This window comes from Rhincodon typus, chromosome 16 (assembly GCF_021869965.1).
Source record: "Rhincodon typus isolate 14 chromosome 16, sRhiTyp1.1, whole genome shotgun sequence".
Classification (NCBI taxonomy): domain Eukaryota; kingdom Metazoa; phylum Chordata; class Chondrichthyes; order Orectolobiformes; family Rhincodontidae; genus Rhincodon; species Rhincodon typus.
In genome coordinates this window covers 3,930,668-3,946,451 of record NC_063347.1, presented here as the reverse complement: position 1 = coordinate 3,946,451, position 15,784 = coordinate 3,930,668, and the positions used below count along the sequence as shown (strand labels likewise).

The 15,784-nt window shown below is 40.4% G+C and overlaps 1 protein-coding gene across 2 annotated transcripts in view; it reads left to right on the top strand.

Annotated features, from left to right (window-relative positions):
• Window positions 1-15,784, top strand: part of eefsec (eukaryotic elongation factor, selenocysteine-tRNA-specific) — a 384,301-nt gene that overhangs the window by 83,232 nt on the left and 285,285 nt on the right. For both annotated transcript variants that reach the window (XM_020530282.2, XM_048606373.1), the window contains exon 2: window positions 15,187-15,394. In XM_020530282.2, the coding sequence (XP_020385871.1) occupies window positions 15,187-15,394 (208 nt within the window). The remainder of the gene's footprint in view (window positions 1-15,186; window positions 15,395-15,784) is intronic.

Sequence of the window (15,784 nt, the reverse complement as noted above, 5' to 3'; positions counted from 1 at the left end):
AAACGTCAGCCTTCCTGCTCCTCTGTTGCTGCTTGGCCTGCTGTGTTCATCCAGCTCTATACCTTGTTATCTCAGATTCTCCAGCATCTGCAGTTCCTACTATCTCTGAAACAATATTAGCATAAGAGTTTGATTACCCTGGAGTCCTACATGAAGGAGAATGATAGAATCACCAATACCATTATTACCTGAGAATACTTCAGTGCTTTCTGGGCAATAGCTCATTGACATTCCTCCATGCAATCTGTGATGAATTATAGTTTCTAAAGGCAACTTTTTTTTTTGAAAAGGAAAAATTTATTAATTACCATTTTTCCTTGTGAATGTCTGAGATGATGGGTAAAAGACAGCTTTTGAATATAGCAGCTGTTGGCAATAATGGTAGCTGCAGGTTTAACCTGTTGGTTGAACATTCCCCTGACTGCTGTTTTAATGGAAGCCTTAACCTGTTTATTTGAAATGCATTAACAAGCTTATCTTGAGACCTAAAAATCCTTCTCTCTGCTCAGAACAATCTTAAGAATTTAGGTCCTGATTTGCAACTATTGCTTTGGCATATTTGCTTCAGTAAATCTATTTCAGACTTCATCCAGATGCTGTATGTAGCAGTGTGAAGCCTTTTGGAGGTTATAGATTAAAAGAAACAGTTATAAACCTGAAATAAGGGAGAGCATGTGGAGAATAGTCAACACTTGCAAAGAAAATAGGTAGATTGACCTTTTGAGTATGTTAGCCTTTTTTGCCATATAGGGGTAACATCATCTTGCTGCAAAACTATAACACTTTGGTGAGACCACACCTTGAGTTTTGTACACAGTTTTGGTCTTCTTACCTAAGGAAGAACTTGCCTCAGAGGGATTGTGACAAAGGTTCATGAGTTTGAGGATGAGGGCACTCTGTGAGAGAGAGTAGAGTGGTGGAATGTGCCTGTATTCCCTGGGGTTTGCAGGAATGAGAGATGATCTAATTGAGAATATGAGTGGGCTCAACTAGGTAGAAACTGAGAGGCTGTTTTGCTCTGGCTGTGGATCCCTGAATTCGAGAAAGTAGACACGGAAAAAGTCAAATAAAACAAAATATTGCAGATGCTGGAAATCTAAACTAAACACTTAGACACACACTTAGCAAGCACTTAAACATTCTGAAGAAGTTGTCTTGGACTGGAAACGTTAACTCTTTCTCTGCACAGATACTGTCAGACCTCCTGAGTTTCTTCAGTGTTTTCTGCAGTTGTCTCAGAGACCAGGATATGGGTTGCCCGTTTAGGACTGAGATGAAAAGCACCTTCACTTGGAGGATAGTCAGTCACTGGAAGTTTCTAACCAGAGGGCTGTGGATATGCAGTCACGTCTGTTTGAGACTAAAAAGGATGCATTCTTGACCACTATAGGAATCGAGGGAAATGAAGACAGGGCAGGAAAATGAAGTTGATGTTGGAACTCAGCCATGATCTTATTGATCGCTGGACCAGACTCTCTGAGTTGTTTAAAACAAAAACAGAAGTTGCTGGAAAATCTCAGCAGGCCTGGCAGCATCTGTGAAGAGAGATCAGAGTTGACATTTCAGGTCCGGTGACCCTTCCTCGGAAGGAAGGGTCTGAGGAAGGGTCACCAGACCCAAAACATTTACTCTGATCTCTTCACAGATGCTGCCAGACCTGCTGAGCTTTTCCAGCAACTTCCGTTTTTTTCCTGATTTACAGCATCTGCAGTTCTTTCAGTTTTTTCCCTCCAAGTTGTATAACTGACTCCTGCTATTTCTTATGTTTTTAAAACTTAAATGAAGAGTCTCTAGCATAATCCTGCCCTGCTTCTCATATGCAAATTGATAGTGAGTGAAAAGCTTTTGGTCTTCACTCTTTTAGCTCCTATCAAAAAAACATTGCTGCTTTGACTGTGTTTGCTGTTTAGTTCTTGATCAAAGTGTCTAATAATGACAATGTGAAAGTGATAAAGTGTGGTTACATGTTATATCCACCTTTAGGATCCAGATCAACTGGTTCATGGTGGTGTTCATGCTCCACATAAATCTCTTCTCATTCTACTTCCTCCTAACAGCATTGAGGTGAATTTCCTTCCTCTCTGATGTGCATACCTAACCTTGCCTTAAATGCATCCCTGTGATTTACCTCAACCATATCCTGTTAGCAAATCATGCATTTTCTCTATTCCTTTGGTAAAGAAATTTCTGTTAAATTGGTTATTGGATTCATTCATGGCTACCTTATATTTGAGTCCTCTAATTTTAGATTCCCTTATAAGTGGAAACATTTACTTCTGGTCTATCATGATAGAAAATGCTTTTGAGTTTTAAAAGCAACAGTGTATGCTTAGGGTTATCATACCTATTGTGGAAACTAGGTTTGCAACTGGTGATATTCTTAGTGGTGCAACCCACCCAAACAGGTCTATATAAATAGCAAGGTTATTTTCCATTGATTATGAAAATTGCACTTTAGTCATCTTAATTTGTGCAATCCTTAATTTACTTTTGATGTGACCACCATTAAACCAGTAAGTAGAAGCATACTCTGTGTTTTTGATGCTTATCTTGTAATTTTCTTTCAACTGAATAGTGGCTCAACAGGAATAACAGAAGGTAAATTCTGCATTCCGCTTCGATTTGGCAAAGTTTGAAAGAAGGGTCATTGTATTTTCCCATGTTCGTTGCAACAGTAACAAGTATTACTTTTAAACATGTAGCATATGTGTAGAAATACAAAAAAAGACACTTCCTACCTGGAAAATCAAATTTGCTACATTCCATTGTATAGAAAAGCAAATCAAAGATGATGATGTCTTGCTAGTATAGAAATGATGCAGTCATGTCTTTTTCTGTCATTTCGTGCAGAGGTGCACCAAGGGATGACCTAATTTTCTGCAGCCCCATATTGAGAAATGTATGATTCATGGAGAAATTCCCAATGGTGAGTGGAGGAAGTTGGACTAATTGAATAATTCAATTGAAGAGACAGTACAGGCTGAATGGGTTGCGTGACCATCTCCTAGATTGTATTATTCTACGGTTGTTGACACAAAAATTTACTTTGCACACTGCCCAGATACGATGTAGAACAGCCAAATACATTATGCAAAAAGCTATTGTGATACGTCACTGGATTGCTCTGGCCCTAATTCCATACTGTGTTGGGCACACATTGCTAGCAGATGGTAAATAACATTGAGTAAGGTTCATGCACAGTCGTTTTCTGCTGATAAGTTACTGGCTGTAGTTTGCTTCTCCATAATTATGTGATGCTAACTGTTTGCACCATTTATTTGCTTTGATACTCCTCGTGTATGACACAGGATCTGATTGCAACATTATTTATGAATGAAAGATTTAATCAGATCAGGCACCAGACTGAATCTCTAGCCCAAACAGTAGATGACACTTAAGTTTTGCCAGCCGAGTGAATTGTTGAGTGAGATGAGTTTGATTGTTGTTTGCCAGGCTGCTTAATATGAGACATGTCCGCTTTGAGAAGGAAGCAAAAGTGGTATCTCTTCAGGTATCTCACTGCTTGCAGTAACGGTCATTGTTCAGTTCACGCTGACATTTCAGCACAGTACTGTGGAACAGTTGCACTGTTGAAGTTGTTACCTTTGTGATGAGATGTTAAACCAAAGCCCAGTTGACTCTCTCAGGTGAAATAAAAGATCTCAAGCCATTATTGAAAGAAGATCCAGGAAAGTTTTCCTTGATCTGCTGGCTAATAATTATCCCTCACCCAAAATCACTGAATCAACTTCCCTGGCCATTATCTCATTGTTTGTGAGAGTTTGCTGTGCGCAAATTGTGTTTGCATTTTGCAGAGACCAATGGTGACTACACTTCAAAACTACTTCATTAGTTTTAAAGTGTTTTGAGCTGTCCTAAGATCAAGAAGGTAATTTAGTCAACATTAATCTTCTCATTACTGCTCAGTTTGGATTCTGCTAAGGCCATAACTAAGAAAATTAAAGTCAATGACAATTGGGGAAAACCTTCCACTCGACGCCAAGTACAGAGGAAGACAATTGTCATTTTTGGAGGCAAGTCATCTCAGTGCCAGGACCTCATGCAGAAATTCATTAGGGCAATGTCTTAGGCATGATCATCTTCAGCCGCTTCATAAGATGGAGTGGAGGTGTTCACTCATGATTGCAATATTTGGTACCATTTGTTACTTCTCAGATGCTGTCACACTCTATGGCCACATACAGCAAGATCTGGACAAATGCAGGCTTTGACTAATAAGTGGCAAGGGACATAGAAACATAGAAGATAGGAGCAGGAGGAGGCCATTTGGCCCTTCGAGCCTGCTCTGCCATCTTCACGACCATGGATGATCATCCAACTCTATAGCCTAATCCTGCTTTCTCCCCATAACCTTTGATCCCATTTGGCCCAAGTGCTATATCTAGTCGCCTCTTGAATGCTTTCAATGTTTTGGCATCAACTACTTCCTGTGGTAACGAATCCCACAGGCTCACCACTCTTTGGGTGAGGAAATGTCTCCTCATCTCCGTCCTAAATCATCTACCCCGAATCCTCATACTGTGACCCCTGGTTCTGGACCCATCCACCATCAGGAACATTCTTTCTGCATCTACCCAGTCTAGTCCTGTTAGAATTTTGTAAGTCTCTATGAGATTCCTCCTCATTTGTCTGAACTGTAGCGAAAACAATCCCAACCTAGTCAATCTCTCCTCATACGTCTGACACGCCATCCCCGAAATCAGCCTGGTAAACCTTTACAGCACTCCCCTGAGACCAAGAGCATCCTTTCTCAGAAAAGGAGACCAAATCTGCACACAATATTCCAGGTGTGGTCTCACAGAGGCCATGTATAACTGCAACAACACAGCCCTGCTCCTGTACTCGAAACCACTCACAATGAAGGCCAACATACCATTTGCCTTCTTTACCGCCTGCTGCACCTGCATGCTTACCTTCAGCAACTGGTGTACAGGTCCCGCTTAACACTTCCCTCTCCCAATTTACAGCCATTCAAGTTGTAATCTGCCTTCTTGTTTTTGCTTCCGAGGTGAATAACCTCACATTTATCCAAATTATACTGCACTACCATTGATTTGCCCACTCAACCAACCTGTCGAGATCATGCTGAAGGATCTCTGCATCCTTGTCACAGTTCACCCTCCCATCCAACTTGGTATCATCTGCAAACTTGGAGATATTACATTTTGTTCGCTCATCCAAATCATTAACATATATTGTGAATAGCTGGGGTCGCAGCACCGCTCCCTGTGGCACCCCACTAGTTACCGCCTGCCAATTTGAAAAGGTCCCATTAATTCCTACTGAGATAGCAAGAACTGCAGATGCTGGAGTCGGAGATAACAAAGTGTGGAGCTGGAGGAACACAGCAGGCCAGGCAGCATCAGAGGAACAGGAGGGTCCCGACCTGAAATGTCAGCTTTCCTGTTCCTCTGATTAATTCCTACTGTTTGTTTCGTCTCTGCCAACCAATTTCTGATCCATTTCAACACACTTCCTCCAATCCCATGTGCTTTGATCTTGCACATTAATGTCTTATGTAGATCTTTGTCAAATGCTTTTTGAAAGTCCAAATATTCTACATCGACAGGCTCCTCGTTGTCAACTCTACTAGTTACATTTACATAGAATTCCAACAGATTTGTCAAGCATGATTTTCCTTTCATAAATCCATGCTGATTCTGTCTAATCCTGCCACTGATTTCTAAATGCTCTGTTATAAAATCCTTGACAATGGATTTTGGAATTTTCCCTGCTATCAATGTTAGGCTCACCGGTCTATAATTCCCTGTTTTCCCTTTACCTCCCTTTTTGAATATTGGAGTGACATTAGCCACCCTCCAATCTGCAGGGACTGTTCCAGAGTCTATAGCAAAATGCTAAGCAAAAACCATCTCCAACAAGATTAACTTGATCTCCCTTTTATGTACAATGGCATTATGATTGCCACATCATCTTCTATCGTTATTCTGAAGGGTTACCAATCACCAGGTCAACCAAGTAGTTGCCTGCCAACTGCCCAAACCCTGTCCACCATATACAAGCCACAATTCATGAGTGTGATGGAATATGTTTTGGATTCCCAGGTATGAGAGATACTGACCAAAGACTGCATTGTGGAACTGTTCACTTGATAGTAGTTTTGTTTATCACCTGACTTAAATACACGATAAGATAAATCAAAGAAGTGAAAAATTAGTTTTAAAGATTTTTATTTAACTGAATTCCTTCTGCAGGGAATCAGTGATGTGGAAATGTTGTTCTGCGTGCATGATAAGGTTGCATACATTGAGGGGCATACTGAAAGAAGGGGCCATTTAAGCACAGAAAATTCCGGTTCAACTACTGCAAGCCCCTCTCAATCAATCTCAATTTGGACAGCACTGGCAACAATGACAGCACAAATGGTTTCCAGGCTCTGGGTTACGGAAGGAAACATTCAAAAATAATTTCTGTTCTTGTTTGCTAATTAGTGATTCTCACTGATGAAAGTACAGGTACTTCTCTGGTGATGACCAGCGTGTGGTGAAATAGGCAGTAAACACTCTCACACATATGAAGTGCAAACACTTGGATGAGGTGTCAGAAGTGTACTCAGGGATAAATTGGCAGCTTCTGGGGAATATTTAAGAAAATGAGGAATTAAGTAGTTATTCTTGTGTGGTGTTGGGTACAGACCACCAGGTTCTTGTACTATAACAGTATGATGAGACATGGATTTACACCATGATTCCCACATGAGTTTCTGCTTGCTCTGTGTAATAACTCTGTTAAGGGTCCAATTTCACGCCTGATCGTACTCAAAATGCCAGCTTGGCTCAGTTGGTACCACTGTCTCATTTAAGTCAGAAGGTCTAGCTTCAAGCGTTTCTTCAAGAGTTTACAGAACTTGGAGTGACACTTGATGCAGTGTTGAGGAAATGTTGTTCAGTGGGAGAACCTACCTTTCAATGAAAACAGTTTGCTTTTACAAGGTGTCTGAAACACCCCAAGGTATTTCACTAGTAGTTATGAGCTACATATTGAGACATAAGGCATGGGATAGAGGAAAGTTTTTAAAAGAAGTTTTCAATGAACAGATAAACGTAGAGAGTGAGGAAATTTAGGAATGACCTTTCAAAGCCTAGAGCTTTGAAGGCAGGGACACCAGTGATAGTGCAAAAGAAATTGGGATGTGCAAGAGATCAAATTTGAAAGAGTTCAATGTTCTGAAAGTGTTGTTGGGCTGGAGTCAGTTACAGAGATTGGAAGGAAGCGAAGACCATTAAAGGAGCAAATTACTGTAGATGCTGGAATCTATACTGAAAACAAAAAATGCTGGAAATCACCAGGTCAGACAGCATCCATGGAGAGAGAGCAAGCTCACATTTCGAGTCTACGTGAGCTACACGCTTCATGTCAGCTCTGATGAAGAATCATCTAGACTCAAAATATGAGCTTGCTTTCTCTTCATGGATGCTGCCTGACATGCTGTAATTTCTAGCATTTTTTGTCTTCAGAAGACCTATTAAATGTTGCTCCTGACCTGCCTTATTGAGGGAATGTCAAAGATAGACTCATAGATGCTTACAGTAGTGAAGGAGGCCATTTGGCACACTGTGTCTGTTCAGGTCATCAAAGATATAACTATGCTAATCCCATTTTCCAGCTTTTGGCCCAAAGCTCTGGAGTTATGGCAATGCAAGTGAAATATAAATACTGTTTAAATATTATGAGAGTTTCTGACTCAAACTTCCTTTTAGATTTCCAGACTCCCATCACCCTCTGAGTGATATGCATTATCCTCAACTCCCCCTCTTAGCCTTCCATCTTTCACCATAAGTCCTTGCTGCCTGGTTATTGACCCCTCTCCTAACAGAATAATTGTTTTCTTATTCAGCCTATCTGTGTCCTTTATAACTTTATACATTTATATCAGGTTTCCCTCAACCTATTTGAAACATTTCCTTGCCAATATTTATGCTTCAGTCCAAAAATAGAGGTCAACTGGTCATTTTCATTTGCTGTGTCCAGACTATTTTTCACTTCTGCCTAAATAAAAATAGTGACTGAACTTCAAAAGCAATTCATTGTTAGCATTTCATAAAGACAGGATTTCTTCCTGTTTCTACGGAATTGATATAATATGGTCAGCAAATTATTGCCTTTGAAACATACGGCTTGATGAACTGAGAGAGCTTTCAAGTCATTTAATGAAATTGGATTTATTTAGCTGAATACCATTGAGGAAAAATCTCATCTCATATATGTTCACATTCCCATAAACATTTCATTAAAAATGTTGAAACACACAACGGTCTGTGTTGCAAATGTCTATCCTTGATCCTAGCTTTAGAAGCTGTATCCAGCTAGTTTAATTTGCCTGTTCCAGAATTCTCATCTGGTTCATTTTTCTTTCCCTCTCTTAATGTAAAACTTTTTTTGTCCCATTCAGATTTGACATTACACAGCATGCATATTGCCATGTTTGGCCTGCAACAAAAACCTCCATGGTAATACAAGCATATACACTAGCCCATTGAGAATTTCCTGACAACATCTTACTGTGGTTATGATCAATTTATTTTAGTTTAGTTGCTAGTTTATTGATTTTTGTTCCCTTGTCGTTTGTTTTGTTTGCACTTTCCAATTTGTAATGCCACTTTTATTTTTGAACATTGCCACTGAGGTTAAGAAGGTTTGCATTGCGAAGTCTATTAAACGTCAACGCAACAAGTTTTGTCAAATATTTTGAGGGAGAGTGCAGACTTAAACTTTAAGCACCTGCTAGCAGTAGTGGGAGGCTGGGTTTTGAAGCTTTAAATGTTTATGCTCTAGTTTTCTTGTTCACTCATTCATACAATTCCTTGGAATAGCCTTGATGCTTGTGTTGGCAGATCTCAGTCCAAACTGTCTTTAGTGATGTTGCAATTACTCTATCAGGCTGAGCAAAGAAATTAGAAAATCAGACAATGCTTCCAACTTCTGATCATTGCTCAGAATCACTGCTGAGTGAGCACAGACAGATAGAGACTGGCTACTATCACAACTCACTGGAGGAGCACCCTGGAAATCATGTCCTGATATTCTCAGAGTCCCTGTGTATACACACAGACAGACAGACACAGCCAAACAAAAGAAGATGAGTGTTATAGGAAAAAAGAAAGACTGGGGAGGTAGTGTAGTGTTCGTCCATAGGTTTTGCTGAGACGATCCTTTTGCTGATTCAAATGCTGCTTCTTGATCTTCCTTCTCCAGATACTTTCACTTTTTTCCAGGAGGCTTAGGGTGACTGGTTCATACTTACAAAATCTCTGAAACATTAATTAAAAGTCACAGCTTACAACAACTGGAAAGGGAAAATAAACTGGCTATCTTCAGAAGCCTTTTACTGCAGAGCAAACCTGCTCCTTCATTTCTGGAGATCTGATGGCTCTTCTCAAAATTTCAAATCGACAACCTAGAAATAAATTAGAATGTTTTTGGCAGACAGGAGGCCTTTAGTCTATGGACTAGTGACTGGATAATCAGCTACTTATTGTCTGTCAAAGCTTAATTTGTACATTTGTCCCCTGGCTCTAGCTCATCTGTAACTACATCTCCGTAACTACTTAAACAAGTAGCTGTTTAAACAGCATTTACAGTGAATGTCTGGTTACTTGCTTTTAAAAAAGTACAGCAATCTTTCACGAATTCTTGTTTGTTAAAACACTTCCTAAATTCCCATTTAAAAGAAAGTCCCACCCTACCCAGCTTCTCCTCATAACTCAAACCCTCCAGTCCCAGTAACATCCTTGTAAATCTTTCCTGCATCTTCTCCAATTTAATAATATCCTTCCTATAGGAGGGTGACCAGAACTGTACACAACGCTCCAAAGGCGGCCTCACCAACGTCCTGTACAACCACAACATGACACCCCAACTCCCATACTCAATGGTCTGAACAAAGAAAACAAGAGCAGTGTAGGCTATTTGGCCTTTTGAGCCTGCATTGCCATTGAATACCATCACGGCTGATCATCCAACTCAGTCCCTTGTTCCTGCTTTTTCCCCATATCCTTGAATCCCTTTAGCCCGAAGAATGATATCTGTCTTGTTTTTAAAAACGTTCAGTATTTTGTCCTCAACTGCTTTCTGTGGCAGAGAATTCCTCAGACTCCCAACTCTCTGAGTGAAGACATTTCTGTTCATTTCAGCCCTAAATAGCCTTAGACTATCACCCATGGTTCTGGACTGCTTGGTTATCAGGAACATCCTCCTTGTGTTTACCCTGTCTCGCCCTGTTTGAGTATTATAGGTTTCTACGAGATTTCCCTAATTCTTCTAAACTCCAGCGAATATAGTCCAAATTGATCCAGTCTCACTTCATGCCAGGAATCAGTCCATAATCGGAAATACAGAAAAATAAAAACATTGGCCTTTATATATTTTACTGGACACCTTCTCACATCTTATGAAATGGTTCACTAGCACAACTCAACATTCTCATGGAATAGAGAGAATGTGAACTTGGAATTTTTTACTGTTTTGAAGAATATTTTCTAACAAGAGTGATTGGATTTCATCTCCTCCTCTGTAGCAAGAACAGTAAAGTATTACAAGCATCAAACATTTCCATATTATGTTGTTGTAGTAATGTACTTCGCTATCATGAGCAGTTACACATCTCATTACTAAAGTGCCTTATCCTCACCCTGCCCTTTTCTCTCAGTTAAGATCAATTCCACTGTTCCAGAGTTAGGGATGAGAATATTAGTGAAGTTGCTATGCTGATGCTTATCAAGGCTGTTGCTGCAAACTTGGACTGTAGGTGAAATCAGTTTTGTGCTCAATTGCTATGCTAGCTGGTATATGTGAAAGTTAACCCAGCATGTGTCAGATTATATAAGTTGCACTTATTAGCATTAAAAATTAAAGTTAATATATTTATTTGCCTCCTCAATGTTCTTGACTTTGGTTATTTGTTCTCAGGATCCAGCTGTTGTTGGCAAGACTGGCATTTATTGCCCAAATGCCCAACCCTGATGGCTCTTCAGAATGTGGTGGTGAGCCACCACCATGACCTGCATCGTCCCTGTGGTGAACGTGCTTCCTGCAGTGCTGCTTGGGAGTTCCAGGATTTTAACTCCGTAACAATAAAGGAACAGTTGATGCATGTCCAAATTGGGATGGAGTGTGTGACTTGGAGGGGAATTTATGATGGTGTTCCTATGCAATGTACAGCACCATTCACAACTCCTCAGATACTGAAGCAGTCCACACAACTGCAACAATATCTGGACAATATCTAAGCTTGGGCCGACAAGTGGCGAGTGACATTCGCACCATGCAAATGCCAGGCAATGACCATCTCCAATAAGCAACAATTTAATCAATGCCCCTTGACATTTGATGGCGTTACCATCACTGAATCCCCCAGTAATAAACATCCTGGGGGTTACCATTGACCAGAAACTTAACTGGACTAGTTATAAAAACACATTGGCTACAAGAGCATGTCAGAGGGGCTAGGAATACTGCAGCAAGTAACTCACCTCCTGACTCCCCGAAGTCTGTCCACCACCTACAAGGCACAAGTCAGGAGTGTGGGGGAATACTCCCCACTTACCTGAATGGGTGCAGCCCCAACAACATTCAAGAAGCTTGATACCATCCAGGACAAAGCAGCCACTTGATTGGCACCACATCCACAAACATCCCACTCCCTCCACCACCGACACACAGTAGCAACAGTGTATACTATCTACAAGATGCACTGCAGAAATTCACCAAAGATCCTTAGACAGCACCTTCCAAATCTGACCATTTCTATCCAGCAGGTCAAGGCAGATACATGGAACACTACCACCTGAAAGTTTGCCTCCAAGCCACTCACCATCCTGACTTAGAAATATATTACTGTTCATTCATGGCATTATGAGTCAACCTACAGCACATGGACTGCAGCGGTTCAAGAAGGCAGCTCACCACCACCTTCTCAAGGGGGAACTAGAGATGGGCAATAAATGCTGGCCATCCAGTGATGGCCACATCCTCCTCTATGTGAATAATCAAAAAATGCACCTGCTCTCCTTATTTTTCAAGGTGTTGGTAGCTGCAGGTTTGAAAAATGAGTGACTATCCTGTGCTCTCCATCAGCTTTCCCATTCTTCACATGCAGTTTAGATAGAGGACATCAATTCAGTAATTCAAGAAGGCAGTGCACCACCACCCTGTCAAGGGGAATGAAGCATGGGCAGTAAATGCTGGTCTAGCCAGCAACTTTCCACATCCTGTGAAAGAATAAAAATAAAAGCATGTTCCCAACATTTTCATCACTGAATCTGATTATAGTGCCCAGTTACCACACTGAATTGGTCAATTCAACACACATTGTAACCTTCTTTTAAAGATTTGATTAAGCTTGCATGATGCCTAAGGGGGTAAAATACAATATTCACCCAGATCAGAAATCTCCAGCTCTCACAATTACACATGAGGAAGGAGACTTCACCGAATTTTTCTAAAGGGATCCAAATGGTATGTCATGTTTCTGAAACAATAATACACTACATAGCTAAGAAAAATTGTTGCACTTCTGTATTCTAATTTGCACCCAGTCCCATTCACCCCTCACTTTTTTGCACACTACCCTGCATGTTTCCCTGTTCGAGATGTGCCTTGATTTTAAAAATTCTCATCCTTGAGTTTAAGTACCCACCTTAGTCTTGTCCCTGTATACCTCTGAACTATCTACAGCTCTGCAACACTCAGAATTTCTGCACTCCTATTCTGGTATATTGTGTAACCTGACTTTAATCACTTTAAACACCAAAGGAAGTGATGGCCTAGTGGTGTTATCTCTGGACTGTTAATCCGGGGACCCAGATAACATTCTGGGGACCTGGGTTCGAATCACGCCACGGCAGATGGTGGAATTTGAATTCAATAAATGTCTGGAATTAATCTAATGATGACTGTGAATCCATTGTCAATTGTCAGGAAAAACCCCTCTGGTTCACTAATGTCCTTTAGGGAAGGAAACTGCCATCCTTACCTGGTCTGGCTTACATGTGACTCCAGACCCACAGCAATGTGGTTGCCTCTTAACTGCCCTCTGGGCAATTAGGGATGGGCAATAAATGCTGCCTAGCCAGGGACACCCTCATCCTGTGAATGACTAAAGAATAAAGCTGTACTTTCAGTTTATCTAGACCCTAAGAGTAAACTACTCTCCCTGCTTTTCTCAACATGTGTACCATTTTCTCCTGCTTTAAGTCATTCCTTAAAGCCTATCTTTGACTAAGATTTGGTCACTTGCTTTTATGTGGCTTATTGTCAAATTTTATTGTTTGACACTCATGCAAAGCATTTTGGGGCATTTTGCTATGGTAAAGGAGTGCATAAGTGCAAGCTGTTGTTGTTCATTTAGTTGAGGAAGAATCTTCTGCAACCATAAATGTGTTTTGTAACCACAGCAAGTATTGTTAAATTTATCACAATCTTTTAGGGAGCATCTTGGACTGGTTTGTCATGGTACACATATGTTGGCTGCTAATCAGGTCGCCTTAGAGTAGGTTTCACCTTAACTAGTTTATTACAGATGCAAAACAGCAAGGAAGCACTTGGAAAAATATTGCTGGGTGTATTCAGTTGTGAAGTGGTTCCAACGGTTCTGTTTCTAAAAACAGCAATGATTTATATGCAGTTAAACTTAACCCTTCCTGCGCTTATCAACATGATTTGATACACAACAGGAAACAGCTGGTACTCTTCCAAACAGCTCAACTTGTTTTAATTAGTCCTGTAGGATCAATTTTTGACATGTTTTTCTCTGAAAGTTCTTTTAGTATTGCGGCGCCTTTCATTGTGCTTCTATTCTGTTTGGCAGTGTTTTATAAAAATATTCTTTGATGGGGCGTTTGAAAATGTACCTTTCATATTTGGTATAGTTGCAAATTTTAGGCTGTAGATCAGTGGTTCAAGGAGCAGGAACCTGCATCTCAAATCTCTGTGGTGCTACACAGGAATGCTTCAATTTTCAGTGCTCTTTTCCTTTATAGTTACATAGAACACAAAGCACAGAAACAGGCCATTTGGCTGGACTGCTCTTTATTGGGATTTATAGTCTACAAAAACCTCCTGCCATCTCACTTCATCTCACACTATCGGTATAGCTTTTTTTTCTGGCATCAATGTACTGTTCCCTCTCACCCCACCCCAAATTGTTTTGGCAAAGACATTGCTTCAGGTGCTTGGCTCCTTCGAGCACAGGGCAATGACTCATGTATATGCCTTAATTGTCCCATTCAATGCCCGACTAGTGTAATCCTTTCTTTGCCTTGTGCAGATAAATGGAAAGGATCCCTGGAGTAGTAATCAAAAGCAGGATCCTTACCTGGATCTCCCCCTTCCCTAAACCTTGAAACCACCATAGAATCCCTACTGTAATCCTACTCAGACTGCATTGAGCCTTTGACTTGATTGGCAGCATTCAGTTTGCTCAGCAGATCAATTTACAGAACACTTGAGGGCTTTAAAATATTCCAAGGCACTATATTGAAGAAGAGCATGAATGTTCTGAAGAAGGGTCACTGGATCTGAAATGTTAACTCTGCTTTCACTCTGCAGATGCTGGCAGACCTGAATTTTTCCACAATATCTGATTTTTTTTTTTGTGAATGTTCTTGCTGGTGTCCTAGTCATCATCTGACATACTAAAACAAATTATCTGATCGTTATCGTGTTGCTGTTTGTGAAAGTTTGCAGTGTTGCAAATTGGCTGCAGCTTTTCTCACATTACAACAGGGACCATACTTAAATGTATTTTGTTGTAAAGAGCTTTGAGACATCCTAAGGGTTGTGAAAGGGGATATAGAATGCAAGTTTGTCTGTCTTATTGACATCTAACCTTCAGACTGACGAGTTCATTTCAAAATCCATATAAAATAATTTATATAAAATCCTTCCGTCCCTTCTGTTTCAAGAAGCATATCCTGAAGAAGTAGATTTGCAACTTAAATAAAAGTGGAATTACTATTTGGAAAGGTGCAGTATATGATTTATTGTTGTGATCACGCAGGTTATATTGTGCTTGTGGATTTACATATCAATCCATATGTTCTTTGAGTGGAAAGTGCAAATTCTATTCATCAACTTATTTTCTTTTACTAAGATATGTTGTTAATTGCTTCCACCAAGCCTAAAATGAAATGTGTTTTCTTGCAGGTTCCCAAATTATTGACTTGATGATGTTGGTAATTGATGTGACAAAGGGAATGCAAACGCAGTCTGCGGAATGTCTGGTGATTGGCGAAATTACATGTCCCCGGATGGTGGTGATCCTGAATAAGATTGACCTTCTACCAGAGGCAAAGAAACAAGTGGCTATAGACAAAATGACAAAGAAAATGCAGAAGACACTGGAGAATACAAGGTAATCCCACCTGAAGTACAATCTGGGTGTCTCTGTTTGGTGCATGAAGTTAAATATCTGCTGTGATCTTTTGAATGGCACACAGATTTGAGAGGACAAACTCATGGCAAATAAATAAGCAAATGTGGAATTTACAAAAAAAAGTCTGACAATATCTTGAGAGAGATATACATGTTTTAGAAGCTTTCTTTAACACTGTCTTATTTGATTTGTGAACATAGTTCAATCTTTTCTTGAATCAGAGATGGTAGGAACTGCAGATGCTGAAGAATCCGAGACAACAAGGTGCAGAGCTGGATGAACACAGCAGGCCAAGCAGCATCATAGGAGCAGAAAGGCTGATGTTTCGGGCCTAGACCCTTCATCAGAAATGGGGGAGGGGAAGGGGGT